This window comes from Balaenoptera musculus, chromosome 3, assembly GCF_009873245.2.
Source record: "Balaenoptera musculus isolate JJ_BM4_2016_0621 chromosome 3, mBalMus1.pri.v3, whole genome shotgun sequence".
NCBI classification, from domain to species: domain Eukaryota; kingdom Metazoa; phylum Chordata; class Mammalia; order Artiodactyla; family Balaenopteridae; genus Balaenoptera; species Balaenoptera musculus.
Genome location: NC_045787.1, coordinates 150324798 through 150351947, shown reverse-complemented (window position 1 = coordinate 150351947; position 27150 = coordinate 150324798). Strand labels below are relative to the sequence as shown.

General features: G+C 44.5%; 1 protein-coding gene and 1 pseudogene across 3 annotated transcripts; one reads left to right on the top strand and one right to left on the bottom strand.

Annotated features, from left to right (window-relative positions):
• On the bottom strand, nt 1–27150 carry ZNF346 (zinc finger protein 346). Of its 3 annotated transcripts, none has more exons than XM_036848645.1 (7): nt 26943–27150; nt 17146–17249; nt 16495–16587; nt 14615–14759; nt 10388–10573; nt 3785–3878; nt 1–1455 (listed from the first exon to the last, which is right to left on the bottom strand). In XM_036848645.1, the coding sequence occupies exons 1-7, from the start codon at nt 27115–27117 to the stop codon at nt 1368–1370; spliced, it is 885 nt and encodes a 294-aa protein (XP_036704540.1). In that variant the 5' UTR covers nt 27118–27150; the 3' UTR covers nt 1–1367. The 3 variants fall into 3 exon arrangements, 2 of the variants coding, with proteins under 2 accessions (XP_036704540.1, XP_036704538.1); XM_036848643.1 differs by having other exon boundaries at nt 10388–10621; nt 26943–27141; XR_005019444.1 differs by lacking the exon at nt 1–1455 and adding an exon at nt 6412–6605 and having other exon boundaries at nt 3799–3878; nt 10388–10621; nt 26943–27141.
• LOC118893278 lies at nt 17852–19255 on the top strand (annotated as a pseudogene).

Here is a 27150-nt window from a genome sequence, read left to right as displayed (position 1 = left end):
TTAAGTTGCAGTCTGGCTCATTGGAGAAATTGTTTATTTAGATGCTTCAGTGACCAAGAGATAGAGCATAAGCACACACACACACCACCCCCCCCCCACACGATACATAAAGGCATTTACAGGCGAAGGGGCAGGAAGTGTGGGGAGGAGATCACGAGAGCAGCTGCAGGCTTCTTTGACCCAGTGAAGAGGGACCTCAGATGGTAACTCTCCCTGGAATTCCTGTCTGAAAGCTACAAGGTAAAGTCCACTCCCAGTGAAGTCCCAGGCCATAAAACACAGCAGTGTTAGAGAAATCTAGGTGTGGGGTCAGGGAAACGTATGTTTCCTCACTGCAGAAACTTACACCAGCTCTTTTCTTCCCTTAGGGGCCCATCCTGCTCCTTGGTCCCCAGAATCTCCTGGTGGATGATGGGGGAGGACTAGCACCACAGCAACCTGGGCAGGTGGTCTGCTGCACAAGGGGAAGGAGAGGGCTAGCAGGGCTGAAGGGCAGCAATTAACCTCTGAGCTGGCTGGCACAAGGCAGTTTCCTTTTAAGGGTATAGAACCATCAAGGAATTTGCATGTGGGGACCTTCCCACATGACCCTGTGTCAGAGCACCTCTGATGGAGGAGGGGAAAGGCCTCTATTGGAGGTTTCCATGATCCCACTGGGTACTGAGGCCTCCTTCGGCTCTAGCTTGTCCCTACTTGCTGCAGATTCTTAGCACCATTCAGGAACTGTGGAGAATGGGTGGTAAGAGGAATAGCAATGCTCTGCCAGGATTGTGTCATTGCTCTAGAAGGAGACTTCACAGTCGGCAGAAATCTGTACAACTGGCCAGCATCTGATCCCAGGCTCAGGAAAGCTTGCACTCTTTTGGGGGAGAGGGAGTGTCATATTAACTTCAAGTTTCCATGCGGCAGCCACTTCCATCTGCCCTCTCCTGCCTAGGCCAAGGCCTGGCGTGAAAGCTCCAGGTTTCCCTGGAGATACCTAGAGCCCAGGGAGAGCTCAGTTCTTCAGCTGCAGGGACTGGTCCAAAACTGACCTGCAAAGGAAAGACAGGCCTGGGGCCTCATGACATATAGCCCAGAGGAGCTGGGGAAGGGGAAAGGTCATCCTCCAAACTACCATTCTGGGAGACCCCAAGTCCTGTCAAGATCTCTGCTTCCCTTATCCTGACCTACAGGGCCCATTCCAAAGGGGAGGAGCAGGGGTGGATTTGCCTGGACCAATCAGAGGCTCTCTGTGGTCCACTCCTGCCTCAGGCCTGTGTATTCTCCAGGCGTAAGAAGGGAGGAAGAAGGAGCCAAGGGCTGACCACAGTCACAGAAAGTTGGCTCATGGCTGGTTCAACCTGGGGTGCTGGACAGAAACACCTCTAGTTTTCCAAGGTGGTTGAGTCTTTATGAATGGGTTGCCTTTGCATGGGAATCTGGCCCAGAGGTGATGCCACTGTTTTTGGTGACCTGTAATTTGAGAAGGAACAAAGGCACAGGGTTAGTTTGTAGTGGCTGTGATGGTATTCCAGGTAGCTTATTCCAATGATAGTACCGCTCTTCCAGGGCATGGAGTAATAAGCAGGGCAGCTCTCCTTGACTGAGGGCCACTGCATGCTAGGCACAAGGCTGGGTGTCTTGCTTCCAGTATCCTATTTCATTCTCATGCTAATTCTGCAAGGGGAGACCAGCACCCCCATTTTACATATGAGGAAACTAAAGTTCAGAAAGTGTAAGTGACCTGCCCACAGTAAGCTTTTTTTTTTTTTTTTTAGTAAGCTTTTTTTAAGTGTGGTAGATTCAGGACTGCAGCCCATGTGTTTCCTCTATACCAAATCATTTATTCTGCCTACAGGGCCCTACATGACCTAGACGGTACAGAATGACCATTCTCCCCATCACATGGAATGAAATGTGAAGTGGCTCTTCTATCCCTATCCCACTAGCACCACCTGATATTGTCTTATATGTTTATGGACTTGTTTAGGATCTGCTTCTACCACCAGAGGGGGATCCAAAGGATCAGGCAACAGCATTGGGCTTGGTTCCTACTGTAACCCCAGTGCTCAAAACAGGAAAGCTTATCTCTAACAGCTCCCCATATCGGGACTAGAACTTCACATATATTATCTCTAACCCTTATATCATCCCATAAGGTGAGGATAATGAGCTCCATTTGGAAATGGCAGAGCAAAATGAATGGGCTTTGAAGTCAGAGGTTTGAATCCTGGGTCTGACTCCAAGTAACTATGAGATTTTGGGCAAAGTTACTTAATCTACCTGACATTCGGTTTCCTTGGGTTGTAAAGTGTGTGTGTGGGGTCCTAATTTGGAGCTGCTGGTGCAAATTAATGAGCTTGAATTAGGTGTTCAACAAATTGTACTATAATCTTACAGAAAAGGAATTGGAGACTCAAAGAGGTTTACTGACTCACCTAAAGTCACACAGCTGGGAAGTGTAGGAAGAATACAGTAAACAACACTAGCATTTTCAAGTCTGGGTAGCCCCAGGGTAGGGCTCAGACTGGTTCCACGTTGTCTGACAAAATTGCCACCAGCCAAGCTGCAAGGGAGGTATGCTGAAACAGGAGTGAGACACAGGCCAGGTTGCTAGGGCTTGTCTCAAGTCCATATCTAAGAGGACCCTCAAGAGTCTTCCCAGTTAAAGACATATCTATCAATAAAGCCGCAGTGTGGGAGAGGAGACTTCAGGCAGAGCAGAGAGGACCAAGGATATTTTGACCCCAACACTCTGTGCTTCTACCAATTTTATTCATTCGGCTCTGTAAGCAATGCAGAACCAATCACCAAAGTCAAAGCAATCATTTCGGCAGACTTGCCTGCCTGAAACTGTTTCCTCATCTGTAAAACGGGGATAATTCCTATCTCAGAAGATTATGCTGTGGCACACTGTCCACACTACACAGTTCCCTTCTGAGAGGCAGGGACAGAACCATGTGGACCCTCCCCGGCAGGACCTCGCCTGTTTACATCATATGGCGCCACAACCCCCTTGTCAGCATGATGCCCTGGAGGAGCATGCTGTGAGCGAGACAAGCCTCAGTGTGAATTATGGCTCTGCCTCATAATACCACTCTGAACGGTGGTTGCCTCTATCTGTAAAATCAGAGTAATAACCCCTTCTTCCCAGGATTGTTGTGAGGATTACCTGAGAGAATTTGCTTGGCATGTGGCCTGCAACAGACCAGGAGCTCAAACAAAGAATGTTAGTCATTTTCAAGATTATCATGAACAGATGACTCTGCTAATCTCTTCCCTTCAAAGAACTTATCACAATTTGTAATTATTGGTTGTTTACATGCTTATTGTTTGTCTCCTCCCATCAGAATGTTAGGTTACAAGAGTAGGGACTGGGTCTGTCTTGGCTACCGCTCAGAGGGTGTTCAATATTTGATGAAAGAACCTGGTCATATTTGGTAATAACCGGTAGAGGGAGCTCTTGTCACATAATTGATGGCAGTGAAGACTAAGGTCTTCAGGCCAGTGGTGAGTGGGGGTGGGGGAGCTTCCCTAGTCAGACTGCTAACAGCCAAAAAATCTAGGAGACCACCAAGGGAATTGTTTATGTTTCTCTACTAAAACCTTCAGCCCAACAGGTCTAAAGGCTGGGGAGAAGCTGATGGGAGAAGAACTTTCTGTTAACTGATTGAGCTTCTGTTGACTGGCAGAAAAGACTGCCAGGATTCCCTTTTAGCCAAGGAGTACCATGGCTTTGTTCTGCTTCCGAAGCCCTGAGCTCCTGCTGCAGGCCCTTGAATTTCAAAGTATGATTACTCACTGGTTCTTGTGTTTGAAGCCGCTGACATGAGCTTGGTACTGTTCTATGGAGTTCAGCACTATCTTACATGTCTTGCAGGCGTAGCCCTTCCCGGCTGAAACACACATAAAAGTCAAGATGCTTAGTTATCCAATAAGAAGGGACCTGGGGACTGCTGCTTTCGACAGCATGTGCAAATGCCCTTCTGAGGATGGATGGGTGGGGTGAGGTTAGGTGATTGGCCCTGATAAGAATCCCAGTGGCCTCAATGCTCAGGGGGCACATGTATGCCTGGGGCTGGGAACCTCCTCGTTCCCCTCTGTGCCCTCAGTCCCAGCACTGAGCCTGGTCCAGAGTAGCTGTCTGTTGAGTAAATAAAAGATTGCTAGAACAAAGAGGTGACATTTGATGTAACTGTCTTTTCCACCTTGACTGTGCTAAGTAGCCTCATTAAGGATGCCTTTAGCTAAGAGATCTCTGGGAAGGTGCCACTCTCTTTGGGCTTGCAGTAACAGTAATTAATGAGGCCTGTTAGCAAAATCAATCTGTCTCTCTACCATGGGGCTCACAGACACCCTGTCTCACTACCAGGGTTGCTCCAATGACAAAGTGGCCTTTCTTCACATGGTCTAGCAGAGAGAGCATGGGCCAGGAACCAAGATATGGGGCTGGACTCCTGGCTCTGCATTCACGTGACCTTGGCTAAATCCCTTCCCCTTTCTGATCCTCAGCTTTACTCAACAATAAACCAATTATACCACAACCATCATACTTACAATAAAAAGCAGCTATTGTTTACCAAGTGCCTGATATAGGCCATGCACTTCATATAATTTTGATTGGTGCTCATGATTATTCTGTGAAAACCATTATCATTATTCTCTTATAGATGAGGAAAATAAGGCATGGTTACATGTCCAAGAACACAGAGTTAGTAAATGGCAAGCAGGCTTGGCTGACTGCCAAGGCTGTACTTATTCAGCATGCCAGGTCTAGCTGCGCAAGACAGGCGACTGTACACGTGACTTCAAGAGTCCTCTGACACCTTTTTTTAAAAAAAAAAAAAGTATTTATTTTTGGCTGCATTGGGTCTTTGTTGCTGCACGTGGGCTTTCTCTAGTTGCGGCGAGCAGGGTCTAGAGCGCAGGCTCAGTAGCTGTGGCGCATGGGTTTAGTTGCTCTGCGGCATGTAGGATCCTCCCCGGCCAGGGCTTGAACCCATGTCCCCTGCATTAGCAGGCAGATTCTTAACCACTGCACCACCAGGGAAGCCCCCCTCTAACACCTTCTGAATCATCTGCCATCCTCAAGTCTCACAGCTCTGGAGTGAGATCACCTAGGTTCAAATCCCAGCTCTATCATTTCTTACTTGTAGGACCACAGGCCAGTTACTTAATCTCTCTGGGATTTGGTTTCCTCATTTGTAAAAGTGGGGCTTCTCTGAGACTTAGGTTCCTTACCTATACAATGAGGTTAATACTAGTATCAACCTCATAAGGTTATTGTAATGATTCAAATAAAAGCAACTGGCACATAGCAAGTATGCAATAAATGTGAACTTTTGGCTTATCATCACTCTTACGAGTTCCATGAGTGATGCTGGCAAAGAGGTGGAGAGTATCTTTTAACCAGCCTTCCATGGCAGCTGCAGCTACTGAGAACACCAACGATCTCCTCTAATCCAATAAGCTAGCAGACATTCCCAGCTACATCTGTTTCTCTTGTATCTTCAGGTATTTCCTGGAAGACACATCCCTTTAAAGCATTTAAGGGGAAAATTACTGCAATCAGAATTCATGTCTTTTTTAGACACTGAAGGCCAGAATTAATGGTTCAATACTAACAGGGAAAAGATGCATAACGGACTAGCAGGATCACCCTCCCCACAAGGTCCGGAGTTGAACCTGAAGTTGGTGTGGGGGTGACAACCACCAATGGTTAAGGGTCACTGATGCCCAGATTACAACAGCCCACTCTTATCATCTATTAAGCACCAAGCACCATGCCAAAATTCTGGATACTTATGCCCTTGGATTCTTACAACAGTGCTGCAAGATAGGTGATTAGCTCCATTTTTCAGAGCAGGAAACAGGCTCAGGGAGGTTAAGTGGTTGACCTGGGGTCAGAGCTGGGATTTGCCCTCTGGTCTGTGAAGCCCCCATTTTTCCCTCTGCACCACAGGTCTCCGGACTCTCCTATGCGAGGTACATCTCAGCACCCAGTTTACTGATCTGTAAGCTAGATTCAAATCATCATTTGGGGCAAGTGAATAATTCATTGTTGCTTCTAAAAAACCAGCTTTGTCCAGTACCCACACTCATCCATTTTCATTTTACATGTTTGATATTCTGGTTTACCCCTGTGATTTTATGAAGTATAAGTCACTAGAGTTGATTTTTAAACATCTGGTTTATTTGGAAAAGCACCTGTATCTCCTCCCTTTTACTGCCAAGACTTTTGAAAGCCCTGTCTACAACTGCTTCTCCATCTCCTTGTCTCTCAATTACTTTGCAACCTATCCCCCTACACACACAAACACACACACACACGCCCTCTTTCCGAGGCCAGTGGAGGCTTCCCTGTATCTAAATTTAATGGACAAAATGAATGCTTATGTGGCCTCTTCATATTTGACCTCTCAACAGCACCTGACAGAACTGGTGACTCCTTCCTTCTTCAAAGTCTCCCCGTCCTTGGCTTTCAGCATGCCGCACTCTTGATTTTTCTTCTCTGGTGGCTCCTTCTCAGTTTCTTTTGCTGTCTCATGTTTGACCTCCACCATTTAATACTGGCAGTTCCAGAGGGCTCAATCTTGGTTTTCTTTCTTTCTCTCTTTAAATTTCTTTTTATTATTTTAAATTGTGGTAAAATACAAATAACAGAAAATTTACCATCTAATCCATTTTAAGTGTACAATTCAGTAATTGTAAAGGGCAGTTCTGGGTTAGAGAAATTTGTGTTTTCATCATGTTAAGTATCTTCACATTGTCGTGTAACCAATCTCCAGAACTTTGTCATTTTGCAAAACTAAAAACCTACACCCATTATACTCCCCATTTCTCCCTCCCCCTAATCCCTGGCAACCACATTCTTTCTGTTTCTATGAGTCTGATTACTCTTGATATCTCATACAAATGAAATCATACAGGATTTGTCTTTTTGTGACTGGCTTATTTCACTGTGCGTAATGTCCTCAAGGTTCATCCATGTTTGTAGCATGTGCCAGAATTTTCAGGGGGCTCAATCTTAGATCCTTTGCTCCTTTCTCTCTAAACTCTCTAAGGGATCTCTTTTATTTCTCTGACTTCAATGACCACTTATTAGCTTAAAACATACGAAACTACCAATATTTAACAGTTTCTGACCTACCAACATGGCAATATCTCTAACCCAGACCTCTCTTTTAGGCCTAGACCTATATATCCAACTGCCTCTTGAACATCTCTACTTTGATATCTCGTGGGCATCTTAAACTCAAGCTGCCAAAACCTGGTTATCCACCTAATGGCTTCAGACTAAACCTGGGCACCATCCTTGACTGTTCCCTTTCCTTCATCTCTCACATTGGATGGCCAATTCTACTTCCTACCTACCTCTTGAATCCATCTACTCCTGTCTACCTCTACCACTGCTTAGTCCAGCCTCCCATATTCTCCAGTATGAATTATTGCAATAGTCTCACTGCTGGTCTCTCTCCACTACCCTTCCTCCCTAATTGCAAGCCATTCTCCACTTTGTATCTAGAATGATCTAATAACGCAGAAGCTGTGAATAGCTTCCCAATGCTCTTAGGATAAAGGTCCAAATCTCTAACATGACCCACAATGCCATGACTAGATACTTGCTCATCTCCCCAGCATCATGTTGCCCCACACTATCTCTCTTGTCCCTGGTCCCCCATCTTAAGTTATCTTCATAGCATCCTGTTTGTTTCCTTTTCTAAAGCTTGCCACACTTGTAGTTCATTGCTCAATGCCTGTTTTCTCTTCTAGACTCTAAGCTCCACAAGAATATGGACAATACCTGCCTTGTTTATGTAACCCAGAGGGGATGCTGAGAGCTCTGGTGGCTGGAAGGATTTGGCGACCTGAATGATATGCAGGTTTTACTTTTGACATTCTTGAGTAAATGAGAGAAATGTGAGCCTGGAGTATAAAGCAAACTCCAAGTCCTGTTTAATCTGCTTGGTAGATGCTGCATCCACCCCTGGTGGGAGAGATCTGGATACTCTAGGTCATCTCACATTTGACCCATACTTGTCATGAGACACTTGCCAGAAGCCCCATGGAAACTATTCTCTGGACCTAACACAGAACCTGACTTCGGTTTCAATGCTGGCTGCCACAGCCTAGTGTGGGACCCAGAACAAATCAATTTCATCTTTCTGATCCTAATGTCCTCATTTGTGAAATGGGGATAATCAAATGTGCACAACAGAGTTGTTGTGTGGATTAAGTCAGGTAATTAAATGTGAGAGCATCTAGCCTAAGGCCTGGACTACAGCAGCCATTGGTAAGTGCAGGATGACTGACTGTCTGAAAGAACGAATGAACAAGGGTCGACTGAAGCCAGCAGGGAAAAGCCAAGCTGCTAACAACCTAAATTCTTTGCTAGGGCAGAACCCCTGTCAGCAGAAGTCACTGCTTGCACACCCTAGGTCAACATTCCACCTCTGTGAGTAAGAAGCGGGTCAGAGAGAGCTCAGTGTCTCTGCTGACATCCTGGACTCGGGAGAGCCTACAGCCAAGTACACTCAGAGCTGAAGGCAGGGAGAAGAAGTGTAAGTTTTGGAACCAGACAGAGCTACAGACCCCTACTGATGCTGTCACTTATTAACATCAGGTCATATCAGCTGTATGACCTGAGCAAGTCACTCTGAGTCTCATCTTCTTTATTGTAAAGTGGGAAAATCACAAGTATTTTATAGGAATGCTGTGGGGATCAAATTATAATGTATATATTAATATCAAAGTGGGATGTGATACCCCTTCCCCCCACCTAGATTTTCATGAAAGAATTTAGTTGATCTGTGATGAAGTCAAATGATTTAAGCCGGAAAAAAGGATCCAGGATACAGTTCTAGGATTAAATATGGTAATTTAGCTTAGATAAATGGAGGAGGGTAAATACAAGAAGGAGGCTTTGGCTTGAGATAAAAGAAAAGAATGGACACAAGTTAAGATAAGCAGCCTGAAACACTGCAGTGCCTCAGTCCTGCCAGTGGAAAAGAGATAATGAGGGAACGACCAGGGCAGGATCGAGTAAAGCTGGGGCAGGAACTGGAGCAAAAGAGGGTTAGCTGCAAGAGAACACTGGGTTGTGCTAGCTGGATGCTATATCGTGAAGCAGGGCTCTGAAGAGCTTGGTTCTGAAGTTTCCAGATGCCTCAGCATATGGGATTGATCCTGTTAAAGGGAAAGGCACTGCCTATATGTAGGACGAGTAAATAAATATTAGTCATTCCTTTCTGATTTTGAAGAGGTTTCTAAAAGAGGGTCTTTCAAAGGCATTGGAAAGGCAATCCTTGGCACCCTGCTAAAGGAATCTCCCCCTTGCTGCATAGCCACCACTTTGCACCTTTCTCATCAGTCAGTATTGCCCAAGGGCGGCCTGTGCTGTACGGTGCTTTGGGGTTTGGGGGGTTGTTAGAGAGGCATGATCGTTCCCCTTGCCCATATGTGGTCTGGAACATCTATGGCATCTGGGTGTTCACCTCTCCAGGATTGTGGGAAGAGCACAGATGGCTCTGAGCAAGAGCTTCCTTGCACCTGGATGCCATGGTGCTGTCTGTCTGGTGCTGCATCTTCATGGCCTGGGGAAGAAGCCCTGGGGACCCACACCAATGCTTAAGTAGGCTCCACAAGGCAGAGACTGTATCAGATTTGGTCACTACTATACCCCAATGAGAGAATGCAGCAGGTTTTCAATAAATATTTGCTGACTGAAAGAGAAAATAATAACCTCCCCCTCCCCACCCTTACTATAGGCTGTGAGTAGCTACTGTGATGGGAAGGGCTCCTAACTTTTTGTGAATGCTCACTCCTGTGATGCTGACTGGTATCTGGAGGTCAGGGCAGTAGCTAATGTTCTGAGTCAGAGTGGTCTCCTTCACCACGCTATCCCAGGGACACAGGTGGGCCTTAGCTGCTGGGAGATGAGGGATTCTGAGGACATTATAAAATCTGGCAGAGGCTGCTGAGGCCTTCACACAGGAAATGTGGATGACAGGGAGTTTAAATCAGAGGTTGCAAATTGGTGGCCCTTGCCCCAAATCTGGCTTGCAGGCAGGTTTGACTCACATAGGGTTTAAACTTTTAAAAATTTAGTTGCACATTTAAAAATCAGGAGAATTCTTATTCAAATCTGGCTTCTAGATTCTTTTGAAAAACTGAAAGATATGGTAACAACTGGCTGGAGCTGTCTAGGAGAGGCACATACCCTCAGCTGATCATATCCCCTCCTCGCTCTTTCACATATTGAAATTTCCTGTCCAGCCTCTGCAGGCATTTGAGTTTGCAATGCCTGCTTCAGAAGACCTAAGGAGGAAAAGCATAGCCTTGGTGGTCCAGGGAACCCCAGCAGTCAAGCCCCGATCCAGCTCTGGGTGTGAGCTGGGCCCCTTACCTGATGAGTCAGTGACAGCAGGGTCGGCCAGCCGCCCGTAGTGTGCCATAAGTTTGAGCTTTGTCTCCTGTTTCCTGTGTTTCTTGCCCATATAATGTTGCTGAGCCATGACAGGGTCATTGAAAGTCGCGTGGCAGAGGCTGCAGAACTTGTCTGGGTCTATCATCTCTCTATTCTGGTGCAAGGCTAAGGTGGAGGCCACAAGGAAAGGGTTTGTAAGGCGTTTCGACAGAGCTGCGGTGAGAGAGTTCAAACAGAAACAATGAAAAAACCCAGAAGGTGCCAGGCTTTCGCGTATGCTGAATGCAAAGAAAGGCTGGGTCACTAGCTAATCACACCTGCAAGTGTGGCACTGCCTGTGTGAATCACACAGTGAAAATCTTCTCTAATTGAGAAGATATGGGGAGCCCAAAGACCACCTACTTTGTTCGGCAGCTTTAACTACTTCAGGCACATGAATCCTGATTTTCTTATATTCCGAGGGCTCTGCACTTCTGCTATCAAGTTGCCAAATTACAACAGATTAGAGATGTACATGCTTGCAATCTTCTCATCCCTCAGAATTCCCCAGAACTTCACAGCAAATGGGACAAGAAGTTTGGGTGTTTTATTCCCATCCTCAAAGTAGCCCAGTTATAGATCTGGAAGTCAATGCACAGATGTAGAAACTGAGGGCCTGAGGGCCTGGAGGGTCATTTAGAAAAGGCACTATACTAGGGGGGCCTTTTAGGCTACACTGCCTTCTAGGCTGAGTGGGGGAGCAGAGGATGACATTGACATTAAGTTATGAGATTTGTATATATATTTTCTCTTTTGGTCCTCAGAACTATACCATGAGGTAGGTGTCATTTTGCCACAATACAGAGAAAAACCGAGGCTCAGATGGGTGAAATGACTTACCCAAGATCACCCAGCTAATGAGTGAATACAGGTCTGTGTGACCCTAAAGACCATGTCCTCTCCTCCATGCCAGGCTGCCAGAGTGTGGCAGGGAGACCTGAAGGCTACAGTCCATGTGTTCACCTTCAGAAAACATCCCTGGCTGTGGTCCATGAATTCAGTTAATCAGAGCCTGGTATGGGCATATATGTAAGCCTCCCGTGGGCCAACAAATGTCCTGATGCTGACTGCAGGCTGCACTGCTGCTTTATAAAGTGGATGTCATGACTCACTAATGAGTCCACGTGGCTGGAATGGTGTCAATCTAGTAACCACTGCTTTAAAAATGTGGTCTAGAACCCCCACCAAAGGTGGAGGAGAGGTGGAGCTCAGCAGCACTCACAGACAGATGTTCTTTCATCTCTGTACCACTTCAATGGGAGAAGTTTTGAGGATTTTCAGCAAGCCAGAAGAAACTTGCTGGCTTTTCCCACAATGGTTTTCCAGTATAGGAAATCTCAATTTCCCTGGCTATTGATTTTCCTTAGTCATTGTTTCAGCAAGTCACTGGAAAAGTAAGGTACATGTTGTAGAATATTCAATAATATGAGAAAATATTCAGTATGTGGTGTTGAGTTTAAAAAAAAAAAAAAAAAGCAGGCTATACAGCAAACTGGTTCTTATGTCCTTGGTTCTGTAAAACAACAAAAACCATACTGGTGATGTGTGGAAAAAAGACCAAAAGCATTGAGTAAAAGTGTGCTTTTCAGTCTTTTCCAACTTTTCTACAATGAATGTAGATTCTTGATATCAGAAAAGAAATAATCATGATCACTGAAACATAAGGGTCTTTCTTTAAAAGATACTGAAGAGAAGCATCAGAGGTGAATGGTTAAGTAAAGTTGGAGGAACCACTTAATGGACATCCAGTAAAAATGAGAGCTACAGGAGTCTTCTCTCAGGAAACAACTTGAAATATGGAAAGAGAATTCTACAGGAATGTTTGCTGTAGTGTTATTTACAAACATTAATAAAGGAGAGGGGGAAAACGTAAATGTTCACCATTAGCGGACTGGTTAAATAAATGTGCTGTGATGGGATATTGTCATTAAAAATGTTTATGAAAAAGTTTTTAATAACATGGGGAAATACAAATGTTATATTAAGTGAAAAGAGCATAAAAGAAAATTATACACGATACGATCATGTCATTATTAAAAGACGTAACGTGCAATCTATATGTGTATACTGGTATTTTGAAATGTTACCAACATATTAACAGTGTTTCTCTCTTGATGGCAGGATTTGGGTGGTATTTTACTTTCCTCTTTGTACCTTTCTGCATTGTTTGAACTAGAAATAACAATAATGAGTATGCGTTGTTTTTATAAAAACAATAAGGTTAAACTATTTTATGTTTATACACATAATCTAGACATACATAAAACACATATACGCACAGATATACACACATACACATAACAAAAGATTATAGGAGAAACAGTACTCCAAAATGTTAACAGTGGTTACCTTTGAATGGTAAAATTATGAGTATATTTCTTTCCATTTATCTATATTTTCCATATTTTCTACAACATGCTTGTATTACTTTTACATTAGAAAAATGTTTAATTTCAGAAATATAGTTATAAACTCATGTAATAACATGGAAATGTGCTTAAACTACAAAATTAAAAGTTAAAGCAGGATACAAATGGTACATGCACTATGATTATAACTATATAAAAACATACCTGTTATGTGGCAAGGGCCAAAAGTAAATATAAAACATAAACCCTTGAATATGGAATCTTTGGACCGGGCATATTCCAGGGAATTTTCCCATTTATAGAAAGTTAAGCTCATATAAACCTAAAGATAAGTGACCATATAAAGTTCTGTTCTTAAGCTAATTTCCCTTGGTCTAATGTTTAATCTTTTTGGTACCATAAATGGTACCAACACTGACTTTAAACAAAAGCAATTAGTACTAGTATAACTTAATGATGAACAAACCATAAGCAAGGCCAGTGACATGCTCCAGATGGTGGATGCCTGATCAACTACTGCATTTTATGTGGGGATTCCATTCACTGGCTATCTTGATGATGGTGATAATACTAACAATAAGAACTGTCGGAAATTCCCTGGCGGTCCAGTGATTAGGACTTGGCATTTTCACTACCGGGCCGGGTTCAATCCCTGGTCGGGGAACTAAGATCCTGCAGGCCACTTGGCCAAAAAAAAAGAGAACTGTCATTTACTGAGCGTTTATTACATCCTAGGTTCCTTGTATACCTTATTTCATCCTCAAAACCTATGAAGTAGTATTATCAACATTTTATAGGTGAGAAAACTCAGGCATGAAGAAGTTCAGTCGTACAGATGGTAAATAGCAGTGCCAGGATTTAAACTTGGGCATCCATGACTTAATCTCTTGTTTCATAGCAGGAATACTAGATTTGGGTGTGATAAGAGAGTATAATTATGAGTGATTTTTTTTCCCCTATCTTCAAAGTCTTCCAAAACATCACTGTCTTGTTTTTATAATACAGCAATTCAAAAAAGGACAAGTGTTATAGATAGTATAGTCTACTTCTTGGTCCAAAATAAAGACAGAAGCAAAAATTACCAAGAAAAAAATAAAGATCAAAGAACTTTCAGTTTTGACTAACTGCAGTTAGCAGAGGTTTAAAATCCCAGAAAGTCAGGAGTTAATGAGATGAAAGTGAAGGCTGAGCCCCAGTGGTGACAAGATAAAGGGGGCTATTTTAGAAGTCACTGCACTGGGAATGAATTCATGGCAGTTGCAAATACAGTTTGCTGGGCAGTAGTGGCAGCACTGAAGTATTCAGCTTCGAAAGGCAAGTCCCTGTCTTGGGGAGAACAGGCAGCTTTGAGGATTAAAGTGAGCAGGGCATAACCTGAGCACACGAAAAAGACAAGGATTTAGCTTTTAACTTGGAATGCATGGCAATAGGGCAGGTGGATGCTAGGAGGGAAAAATCTAAGTGAGAGAGGCAGGAGATAGAATGCTCTCCTGGTGTGCATAGCCTGGAGGACTTTGGCACTCCTGACTTATAATTATTTGTAAGGACAAAAGCTCAGGGCTAAGAAGCTTCTATAGAGAAAAACTGATGTAACCAAAGAAAGGGAGGTTAGGTGAGTACAACTCCGAGGATGCATTTCAATGAAGCTGGGTCTACTTTGATATTTTTAAGGGCTCTCAAAAGCAGTTCAACCTCTTCAAGTCTGTGGCCCCAGTGAGCATTTCTGGGAGCACCTGGCATTGGTGCCTTGAGGACGGGAGGGGTCCCGATACATAGCACCACTCAGGAAAACCAGTACCTTCCACCTTAGTGGATTGCTGCTTCAGCTTTAAGTTCTTTGCGTGGGTCTTCCCCAGGTAGTGCGACTGGGCCACGACAGGGGAGGAAAAGGTCATGTTACAGATGGGGCAGCACTGGTTCTTGTCTTTGCTTCTGCTGCTCTTCTGGTTAGGAGAAAGAACACAGGTCTGATCACGCCACTGCCCGGCCAGAAAATCTTCACTGGTTCCCCACTGCCCATAGGAGAATGGGCATTCAAGGCCCCCTTCACACACTAACCCCAACCTACCTTTCTGGATTCTTTTCCAGCTACTTCATCCCATGCTCTACTCACCATTCCCCATTTTGTTCTCTGCTACTTCCTTGTTTTACTTGGGCCATTCCTGCTGCCTAGAATGATCTTCCTTTCTTTACTGCCTGGCATATGTCTGCTTAGCCTTCAAGGCCCAGATTAAATATTACCTCTTCTGAGAGACTTTTACTCAAGAAAATTACTCAGTAAACAATTATCAAGCCACTTTGTGTGATTATTCCAGGAAGAACTAATCTTGTTCTTCCTCTGTACTCCTGGAGTGCATTAAATAGACCTCTATCATACCACTTGCTTGTCACCCCAAACTGACAGTGTCACAGCTTAGGAGACTTTTCTGTGAACTAAAGTGCAACATTTGGGCAAAGACTGTTGGATTCATCTTTGTTTCCTATCCTTAGCACTCTGCTGGAGTCTGGCACACAGCAGATGTTCAGGGTTTGATGAACAAGCAGATCATTGGGTTTTATTTCATGATTATGATTAGGCTAGAAAACAATGTACTTCAAGTCTATATTAAGAGTTCCCAGCCTCTCTCTGAATACAGTATTCATTCTAATATAGCATTTTTCAACCTTGGTACTATTGACATTTTGGGCTGGATAATTCTTTGTTGGACGGGGAGGGGCCCTTGATCTCATTAGAACTACTGGGCCACTCCAAGAGTAGAAGGATCAGAGATATAAAGAGGTGAAGTGACTTGCCCAGGGTCACAGAGTTGATCTTGTCTTTCTGGATCCTAAATCACAAGAAGGGCAACCAGGGGATGAGCCAGTGAATTTGGAGAAGGGATGAGCAAGGCCCTTCCAAACCTGTGGTCCCTATGACAGGGAGGCACAGTTTGTAGTGTAAGCTCTTACTGAGCATCCACTAGGAATTGGAATTTTACCTCACAATACCCTTAAGAGGTAGGAACTATTATCTCCATTTTATGGGTGAAGTACAGAGAGGTTAAGTGACTTGTCCAAAGTCACCCAACCAGTTAAGTTGTAGAGCTAGTATTGGGCCCTAGTCTGCTGACTTCATCTCATGACATTTGCACAGCCTGCTATGGAACAAAAATAATGGTACACCTGAGGGACTGGGGTTGTTTCAGCATAATTCTCACAGTATTTCTAAGGCAAAAAGCAAACATGCTGGAAAAGTGTTTATTCCACTTGTTTATTCCAAATATTCAAGTATTGAACTCAGCTCTTTTCCCCAGATCTCAAGAAAGCAAGCAACCTGGCTTTCTTCCACTTTCTCTTCTTGAGTAGGGAATGGACAGCTGTCCTACTCTAACAAACCACTGACAATGGCTCCATTTACTGAGCCCCTACTATGTGCCAGGCTCTGTGTTGGGTGCTTTAATAAACCTTCCTTCATTTTAGTTTGGAAAAATCCTGAAAGGTAGTTGACATTAGCATCCTTATTATTATAGAGGAAGAAATCAAGGCTCAGAGAATTAATAAGACTTGCCCAAGTCACACGACAGGACCAGGATTTGAAGCCAAGTCAGTCTGACTCAAAGCCCATGTTCCTTCCACCACACCAACCTGCCTGCTGGCTTCATCAGGAAGTGAGCAGTCTCAACATGGTAGCTGTATTACCTGATCTGAGTCTAGCTTCTTCGTGTCCCCCTTTAATGTCTCCATTCCATGGATTGCTAGGTATCTCTTCACTTTGTTGGCATGTTTTTTGCTCTGCAAGAACCCAGGAAAAAGATCAAAGATAGCTAAGTGCCATTTCATGTCTAAGGCACTCAAAAACACTTACTAGATTTTCATCTGATTCATCCTCACAGACACTTTTGAGGAGGAGAGGGTGGGGGAAGAAACCTAGTTTATTGAGTTCCTACTCTGTAAAAGTACTTAAATGCTGTCAAATCTAATCTTCACAATAATTTATGAGAAAATTATCATCATCTCAATCTTATAGATGAGGAAACTGAGGCTGAAGATAGTGATGTTTCTTGCCCAAGATGAGTAACAGAGATGTGATTCAAACACAGGTCTATTTAAAGCCAAAGCATGTACTTTCTACTGTACCAAGCTGCATGGGAACATATAAGTGTAATGATCCTGATTTGGATGGAAGAAATGAGACTCAGAAAAATTAAGTCAATCTTCAAGTCACAGCCAACATGCATGGAGGCAACACCTGGGTGGCTAAAAAGGAATTCACTGCACAAGCCAGGGAGAAGTGGGGGTTTGACACTGGGTCTGGAAAAATAAAGCAGTACTAAAGGTACAAGGGCATACCTGGTAGTGTGCCAGCTTCTGGGACTCAGAAATTAGCAAGGCGCAGCAAACCTTACACTGGGTGTTGGTGAAGAGACACTGGTTCTTCTGGATCATGTGTTCCACTACAGAGAGGAAAATAAAAAATCTTTGAGTTAAAAATCTGCCTCAACAGTACTGTCTTTGAACCCTGCCTCAAACGCAGGCACTGAGTAATGGAATGCCATACTATTAAATCGGCAAACCTCAGCCACCCCTCCCCTACTGCTTTCATGACTCATGCTATATTCTCGTGCCACCTCACCTGTAACTTACATTATACTTTTATGTACGCCAACTTTCTTTCTTTCTTCTTTTTAAATGATTATTATTATTTATTTATTTATTTTTGGCTGTGCCACATGGCATGTGGGATCTTAGTTCCCCGACCAGGGATGGAACCCATGCCCCCTGCAGTGGAAGCGTGGAGTCTTAGCCACTGGACTGCCAGGGAAGTCCCTATGCCAACTTTCTTTACTAAGTAAATTCTTTTAAAAAGGAATCTTTAAATTATAAACAAGTAAATACCAATAAAAATAAATACAATAAAAATGAAACAATTCTAGCCAGATACTGGTGTGAGAGGCTTGCAGTTCTCTCTAAAAAGAACATTAAGAGAATGGCAAATGCAGTCTCTGCTGCTGTCACTGCCCCAGTCTCTTCCCCCGGCCTCTTGCTGCCACTGAATTGCCAAGATGTCACTTTCTAACAAGCTGACTCTGGACAAGCTGGATGTGAAGGGGAAGCGGGTCATCATGAGAGTGGACGTCAATGTTCCTAGGAAGAACAACAAGATAACAAACAACCAGAGGATCAAGGCTGCCGTTCCAAGCACCAAATTCTGCTTGGACATTGGAGCCAAGTCAGTTGTTCTTATGAGCCATCTGGGCCGGCCTGATGGTGTCCCCATGCCTGACAAGTACTCCTTGCAGCCAGTTGCTGTAGAACTCAAATCTCTGCTGGGCAAGGATGTTTTGTTCTTGAAGGACTAGAAAGCTTGTGCTGACTTAGCTGCTGGGTCTGTCATCCTGCTGGAGAACCTTTGCTTTCACGTGGAGGAAGATGGGAAGGGAAAAGATGCTTCTGGGAACAAGGTTAAAGCTGAGCCAGCCAAAACAGAAGCCTTCCGAGCTTCGCTTTCCAAGCTAGGGGATGTGTATGTCAATGATGCTTTTGGCACTGCTCACCGAGCCCACAGCTCCATGGTGGGAGTAAATCTGCCAAAGAAGGCTAGAGGTTTTCTGATGAAGAAGGAGCTGAACTACTTGGCAAGGCCTTGGAGAGCCCAGAGCGACCCTTCCTGGCCATCATGGGCGGAGCTAAAGTTACGGACAAGATCCAGCTGATCAATAATATGCTGGACAAAGACAGTGAGATGATTATTGGTGGTGGAATGGCCTTTACCTTCCTTAAGGTGCTCAACAACATGGAGACTGGCACTTCTCTGTTTGGGATCCAAGATTTTCAAAGAACCTGATGTCCAAAGCTGAGAAGAATGGCGTGAAGATTACCTTGCCTGTTGATTTTGTCACTGCTGATAAGTTTGATGAGAATGCCAAGACTGGCCAAGCCACTGTGGCCTCTGGCATACCAGCTGGCTGGATGTGCTTGGACTGTGGTCCTGAGAGCAGCAAGGAGTGTGCTGAGGCTGATGCTCGGGCTAAGCAGGTTGTGTGGAATGGACCTGTGGCCATATTTGAATGGGAAGCTTTTGCCCGAGGAACCCAAGCCCTCATGGATGAGGTGGTAAAAGCCACTTCCAGGGGCTGCATCACCATCATAGGTGGTGGAGACACTGCTACTTGCTGTGCCAAATGGAACACGGAGGATAAAGTCAGACATGTGAGCACTGGGGGTGGTGCCAGTTTAGAGCTCCTGGAAGGTAAAGTGTTTCCTGGGGTGGATGCTCTCAGAAATGTTTAGTACTTTCCTGCCTTTTGGTTCCTGTGCATAGCCTCTAAGTCAACTTAGCACTTTCTGCATCTCCACTTGGCATTAGCTAATATCTTCCCCCGTCAAGATTCGGCTAGTGGCCAAGAGATGTAGCGCCAGGAACCCTTAAACAGTTGTACGGCATCTCAGCTCACATCTACTGCACCCTGGATTTGCCTACATTCTTTAAGATCCTATTTGAATTTCTTAGAGACTAAACCATTGTGCATTCTAGAGTGCATATATTTATATTATGCCTGTTAAAAGAAAATGAAAAAAAAAAAAAAAAAAAGAAAATGAGCTGTGTTAGCTTAGTTCTCTTTATGAAGTAGCTTATGCTGATTAGCTTTGTCATTGTTTCACCACTCAGCATGGAAACAAAATGAAATTCCAATTGTTGGTAGGGAGCAAGAAGAAGTTGGTGATCTATTTTTTTTTTTTTTTTTTTTTTTTGGTGATCTATTAAATAAATAATAAAAAATATCCATTGAAACTAGAAAAAAAAAAAAAGAGAGAGAGAGAGAGTGGCAACTGTGAGGAGAGGTGTTAAGATATCGTAGCACCCAACTGAGATGACTTCCCAGACAGAATCGGAAGAATTGAAAGACTTGAAAAGAGAATAATTTTCTCACTGTTCGTTTTTTTAAAAATTAATTAATTAATTAATTTTTGGCTGTGTTGGGTCTTCGTTGTGTGTGGGCTTTCTCTAGTTGCAGAGGCAGGGGCTACTCTTCGTTGCAGTGCACAGGCTTTTCATTGCGGTGGCTTCTCTTGTGGGGCATGGGCTCTAGGTGCACAGGTTTCAGTAGTTGTGGCGTGCAGGCTCAGAAGTTGTGGCTCATGGGCTCTAGAGCGCAGGCTCAGTAGTTGGGGTGCATGGGCTTAGTTGCTCCGCGGCATGTGGGATCTTCCCGGACCAGGGCTCGAACCCCTGTCCCCTGCATTGGCAGGCGGATTCTTAACCACTGCGCCACCAGGGAAGTCCCTTCTCACTGTTCTTGATCTGATTTTGAAACATCTAAAATTACCTAACGGACTTCCCTGGTGGTGCAGTGGTTAAGAATCCGCCTGCCAATGCAGGGGACAGGGGTTCGAGCCCTGGTCCGGGAAGATCCCACATGCCACGGAGCAACTAAGCCCATGCACCCCAACTACTGAGCCCACGAGCCACAACTACTGAAGCCCGCACGCTTAGAGCCTGTGTTGCGCAACAAGAGAAGTCACCGCAATGAGAAGCCCGTGCACTGCAATGAAGAGTAGCCACCACTCGCCGCAACTAGAGAAAGCCTGCTCACAGCAACGAAGACCCAATGCAGCCAAAAAAACAAATTACCTAACGTGTCACACAAGTTCCACACCATAGGAAACTACAGTATTAACCTGTGCTTAATTGTTGGGCCTGGAAAACAAAGCTTTACTTTTTGAGGAGGGAGTAAAATCTCACTCAAGGCATGAGTTCTATCATGACATCGATAATCTGAGGCAGGGGTAGAATCTAGAAAACCGTGAGGGGATGGCAAATTCATGTGTTTTGTCTTCTACTCTGGACCAAAAAGTGGGCAAGATTCCCTGGAGGGAGGTTTTTGGTGGGGAACTTTTAAGGTGCCTCTCCCTACTCCACAAGATATAAAGCTTATTTATGCCAGCCCTTTTGGGAAGAAGGGCTGTTGTCTGGCTACATTTCTGACCCTGAGGGTCTTTTGTTTATTTCCCTATTTTTCTCCTACAGTGTTTGGTAAATTTTTGTGAAAGGCTGTGGCTGCCTCAGCCGTGCTCAAAGAAACCAACAGAAGTGGGTCTGTGAACACATCTGGGCCAGAGCTTTTTAAAGGGAGGGTGAGAGGCTCCTCAGAATGCAAAGCCCATAAAGGGAAAATGCTACCCAGGAGTCAGGATAGAGCCATTCTCTCCTCGCCTGGAGATGATGGATTTTGTTTTATTAAAGGAGACGGGGTTCCCTTTCAAGGATATTCAGAATCTGACTCCCAAAGACTAAACATGGCAAGGACCATGTCACTTATGATTTTGTATACCCAGTATCTAATAAAATGCCTGACCCAGAAGGCCATCATTAAAAACTCTACAAATAACAAATGCTGGAGATGGTATGGAGAAAAGGGAATCCTCTTACGCTGTTGGTGGGAATGTAAATTGGTGCAGCCACTGTGGAAAACAGTATGGAGGTTCCTCAAAAAACTAAAAATAGAGTTGCCATATGATCCAGCAATCCCACTCCTGGGCATATATCCAGCCAAAATTATAATTCAAAAAGATACATGCACCCCTATGTTCATAGCAGCACTATTCACAATAGCCACGACATGGAAACAACCTAAATGTTCATTGATAGATGAATGGATAAAGAAGATGTGGTACATACATACAATGGAATACTACTCAGCCATAAAAAAAGAATGAAATAATGTAATTTGCAGCAACAAGGATGGACCTAGAGATTATCATACTAAGTGAAGTCAGAAAGAGAAAGACAGGGACTTCCCTGGTGGCGCAGTGGTTGGGACTCCGCACTCCCAATGCAGGGGGCCCAGGTTTGATCCCTGGTCAGGGAACTAGATCCCACATGCATGCCCCAACTAAGAGTTCGCATGCCACAACTAAGGAGCCCACCTGCTGCAACTAAAACCCGGTGCAACCAAATAAATAAATAAAATAAATATTTAAAAAAAAAAAAGAGAAAGACAAATACCATGTATCACTTATATGTGGAATCTAACATATGACACAAATGAACTTATCTACAAAACAGAAACAGACTCACAGACATAGAGAACAGACTCATGGTTGCCAAGGGGGAGGTGGGAGAGGGATGGATTGGGAGTTTGGGATTAGTAGATGCAAACTATCATATATAGAATGGATGAAACAACAAGGTCCTACTGTATAGCACAGGGAAGTATATTGAATATCCTGTGATAAACCATAATGGAAAAGAATATGAAAAAGAATATATGTGTATATGTATGTATATATGTGAAACTGAATCACTTTGCTATACAGCAGAAATTAACACATTGTAAATCAACTATACTTCAATAAAATAAATTAAAAATAAAATCCCTAACCCACAGGAGGGGCTTGGTGAATACCTGCTGAATAAATGAAATACATCTCTTTGGCCTCAGAGAATACACTCACACAGTTCACAATTATGTATTCAGAATGCCTTCTACGTGCCAGCAATGGGTTTAGTGCTGGGGCCATGTCAACAAATAAGAGAGAGTACAAAGTAAATGAATAAGCAAGATGGTGACAGAGAGTGAGAAATATTATGAAAACAAGCAAACAAAGTAAGTGGTAGAGAACGATGGGGCAGTATAGTCAGTGAAGACCATGCTAGGGAGGTGTTAGCCACAAGAACGTCTGGGGGAAACTTTTCCAGCCTGAGACAGTGTCAAGTCTCTGAGGCAGGGATGAGACTGGCATATGCAAGGAATGAAGAGAAGGACAGTGTGGATAGAGTATGGTGAATGAGAGAATAGTGGTAGGAAATAAAGTTGGAGAGAGCCTGAGGCCTACCAGATCATGTGGAATGAGTATAAGGCCTCATAAACCATTGTATGAACTACAGATTTTATTCTTAGTGCAATGAGAGGTGACAAGATATGGCTTATGTTTTGAAAAGATTAGTCTGTTCGTTGTGTCAGCAGATTGTATGGGAATAGGAATGGAAACAGGAAGAACAGGGAAGAGGCTGTTGCAGTCTTCTAGGCAATAGATGATAGAAATTTGGACTAGGCAGGTTGTCAGTGGAGATGAGAAAAGTGGATGGATTTGGAATTATGTTCTGGAAGTAGATCTGACATCCAATTTCTTTGATTGGATGTAGGGGGTGAAGTAGGACAGCATTCAAGGATAACTCCTAGGTTTTGAATTTGAGTAACTAACAGATGAGAACTGGAGGAAGACAGCCTTGGAGGAGAAATTAAAGACTTTTCCTTTGGCTATATTAAACATGAGTGGTCTATCACATACATGGGTAGAGATATCAAGTAGTCAGCTAGAGATTCAGGCCTAGAACTTCAGGGAAAGGTCAGAGCTGGAGATACAAATTGAGACTCCTAGGACTGAGTCTTGGACCCTCCAAATTTAGAAGTCAGGCAGAGGAAGTGAAGTTGAATATAAAATGAGTAGGAGGTGGGACTTCGGCTATAGCAGAGTGAGGAGATCCTCTTCACCCAAGGCAACTAAAACACTGGACAAAACTGACAAAAACAATCCCTTCAGTACCCTGGAAATTGACCAAAGGCACTTAACAATCTGGGAAGCACTTATGCTTGTACATCTGCTGAACTACGGGTGAGAAGAGCGGGAATCTGGGACTGCTCTCATCCTCTCCCACACTCAGTCAGTGCAGAGGTTCTACCAGGAAGAGGTAGGATGTGAGAACCAATAGCTTCCCTGTGGAAGAGGAAACCACTTGATTTGGAGTGGTGGGCAACGCCCCTATCTAGTGATAATGTTGGTGGAAGTGATGGTCTCAGAGGTAGGTGAGGAGGAAAGGCCAAAGGCTCTACTATAGCCTTTGCTGTGTCATGTTTGTGGCTGAGACTGTGTGGCAGTGGGGACCTAAGACGGCCCAAGTTAGCCACATACTCCTGGCCAACTCTGAGGCTGTACACATGCACAGAAGAGATGCAAAAGGCCCTGACAGAAAGTAAAAGCCAGGGCTGACTTTAAAATGGCTTGAACTTTGAATGTACTTTCCTACCTACCTACAGATCCAACCGAGGCCTTTACTGGCTCCAGGTGTTTACTGAATCACTGGCTGACTACTAAGCAACATATAGACACATGGAAGACAGAAATTATAAAAAAGAACCAAATTGGGAATATTTGCTCTTAAAGTCTTCAGCTACCATGTAAGCGATTTTATTCCAAGCTGTGAGGAAGCCTAAACTATTCCATGCATGAAATCACACGGAGAGACCCTGAAACTATGTGAAAAAAGAGATGCCCGGCCAGCCTCCAGAAGTTCCATCCCACTTTTGTTTCAGCTCTAGCCACTATCTGACTGCAACTGCATAAGAGACCTTGAGTCAGAACTGTCCAGCCAACCCTTTCCTGAATTCCTGACTCACAAAATCTGTGAGAGGTTCATGAGGTTGGAGGAAGCTAAGGTCCACAGAGGGAAAAAGAACTTGTATGAATTATCAGAATTCTGAGATGGTGGCCTGAATGTGAATCCCTGTTTCCCAGATATCCACATACAACTTTAATCCAATTACCAATTACCAGAGGGGACAGGTTTGATACAGGAAATTAGGTGCTTAGAAAATCATTGGAAAGGCTGAAGGTACTAGGTTGAGCCTTCCAGAAATGTCTCTAGGAACAATGCATAACTGTTTCAACAGGTGAGCTACAATCTCTGAGGCCTCCACTGCAGCCTTGCTGGAAGTAAGAAGCTTCCATTGTCATTGAACATGCCTCTTAACATATGAAGCTGGAGAATGGATGCTGGAACACTGATGTAAGAAGATCTTATAGTTCCACGACCTTTCTTGACAGTAACAATAGCTGTAGAAATATGATCTTCACTGCATTTCTGCCTTCCAAATCTTATGAGAAGGCATCTGATTGGCAGGATTTATTTTGTATCCATATTGTAGACAATCAGAAGAGGTATCGGGCAGAGGCTGAGAGATCTAGAATGTGACATAGAGGGCTGATTTTCATAGGGTCATGAAGTAGGGACAGTAAGTCTAGCCATATCAACAACTAAATTAAATGTCAATAGTTTAAACAGCCCACTCAAAAGGCAGAGATTATTAGAGAATAAAAAAAAGCAAGATTTATACAATGGAATTCTATTTAGCAATAAAAAGGAATGATGTATTAATACACACTACAATTTGGCTGAACCTCAAAAACATGCTGAGTGAGAGAAGCCAAATGAAAAAGACTATATATTATAGGATTCCATTTACATGAAAGGTCCAGAAAAGGCAAATTTATAGAGACAGAAAACAGATTAGTGGTTGCCAAGGGCAGGAGGTAAGAGAGGGGATTTAATGTAAAGGAGCACAAATTGGAGTGATGGAAATATTCTAAACTGGACTAGGGCTATACAACTCTATACTTTTACTACAATTAATTGAATTTTACAGTTACAATGGGTGAATTTTATGGTATGTAAATTATAACTCAATGAGAAAACAAAAATTATAACTAAGAGAAAATAAAAAACCAAGGTGAGTAGGACTTGGTGTTATAGGTATCTACCTAGACCTCAAATAAATTATTGGACAAAGTGAGGAGAGCAGGGAAATGAACTGGGTTCTAAATGACTGTGTGCATTCATACACACATAAACAGTTCACTTCCCAGAGCACAGCTGCTGTGTTCTCTGCTTCAATGTCCAGGGCATGCCTTCCCTATCCCCTGAGGACAAAGGTCGCTTCCTCTTTGTGTACCCTCAACTCTTAGACTTCCCACTTCACTGCACCCACTACATTACACTGCAACTGTCTTGGTGTCTGCTTCCTGGATTAGACTACAAGCCCCTCCAGGGCAAGGACAGTATTATTCTCAACTCTGTAGCTCTGATGCCCAGCCAATCCTGGGAACAGAGCAGGCGTTAGTGAATGTTGGTCAAATTAATGAAAGGAAAATTGCGGGCGGTGGAGGGCGGAGGAGAGGCAACTTTGTGCCAAACAAGTTTCAAAGTATGAGGGTGAGGGGGATAGGAGCCTCTTATTAATTTAGGAGTCAGACTAGACTAGTTTTTAAATCGGAGAAGTATACATCAGGGTACAGGTCTGTATACCACCCCAAATTTAAACATATCTTCCTTGGATGTGGTCAAAAATTCCATTTTATCCCAGGACAATCAGTTGACAAGCAACATATTAACTTTCCAGGATTAGTCTGCTTAGCAAGCAAACAAACCTTTACAGAAATCTGATTTCCCTGCAGATTACCTGACAGCATTAGCACAAAAGCCCAGTTTGTGTACTTCTGGGTTAGAGTTAAGCAGCTAGCTCTGCTAAGGACTGTGAAGGGGGTCACAAAACGGGGTCAGAGCAGCTCTTTCCATCCTCCTCTTTCTATCTCCATCTTACCCAGAGCTAGGTCAAGTGCAGAACAAGCTGGGAAGCTTCGGCCCACAAGTGCCCCCCCTAGACGCACTTGTCTATCCTGTTCTCCACAACCTTGGGTCAAGCGTGGGATACAACAAACTGGAGCCATAGTATACCCCGGCCAGGCTCTCGGGCTCCTGGCCCCCATATTAGAAAAGGGATTCAAGTGGTGGAGACAGGTGACATCAAGAAACAGGGGTAAGCCAGGGCTCAGTCTCCAAGTTCAGGAGGAACACTGAGGTATGGAGAAGGCCTTCTAGAGCCCTCGGAAGTGTGGGGCATGAGAGAAGAGAGGCAAGAGACACTAGGGGTGGGGCAACCTGGAGACTGGGATGGTGAAGGGGTTATGAGGCTTGCGGGGAAGGTTCTGAGGGTCTCCGAAACGGCCTGGACGGCACGCCCGGAGGATTCCAGTCCTCAAGTTGAGGAAGAGGTAAGCTCTCGCGGGTGAGGAAGGCGGGGTAAAGAACCACGCGGCCAGAGCGTGAGAAGGCCCTTGACCATTTGCGCGCGCTTCCTGTGGCGCACGGCCTGGATTTTCAGGGGAGCTGGCACAAGGCGCCGGAGTCTTGGTGAGGTGCACGAGTCAGGGAGTCCCGGGGCGCATCACGCAAGGGGGCGGGCCGGGCGCCAGAGGGTGTGACCGTAGACCCGGGGGCTGGTCCGCGTCCCCGCCCCGCGCTTTCGCCACTCTCCGCGAAAGGAGCAGGCGGGCGAGTGTCTTCCTGCCTCTGAAGCACCCGGACTCACCTTCCTCCCTCCCCACTGGTTGGGCCCCGGACACTGCTTCCCAGAGGCGGCGCGCCCTCTCGCGGTCGAAGCGCAGCCCGTCGGGTTCCCGGCCCTCCCGCTCCTCCGAGTTGTTGTACGGCCGGGCCGCGCCGCTGTCCGCGGCCTCCGCGGTGCCCAAAGCGGAATACTCCATCTTCCCCACAAGCCCTAACCGGCCGATAGCCGC

What these genes read in the sequence shown, in the direction of transcription:
- ZNF346 (XM_036848643.1), bottom strand. Translation starts at nt 27,117, where the DNA reads ATGGAGTATTCCGCTTTGGGCACCGCGGAGGCCGCGGACAGCGGCGCG. An exon ending in ACCAGTGGGGAGGGAGGAAG is followed by an intron (nt 17,250 to 26,942) that starts GTGAGTCCGGGT and finishes TCCTCTCTGTAG; the next exon opens with TGGAACACATGATCCAGAAG. An exon ending in GGCTTCAAACACAAGAACCA is followed by an intron (nt 1,456 to 3,784) that starts GTGAGTAATCAT and finishes CTCAAATTACAG; the next exon opens with GTCACCAAAAACAGTGGCAT.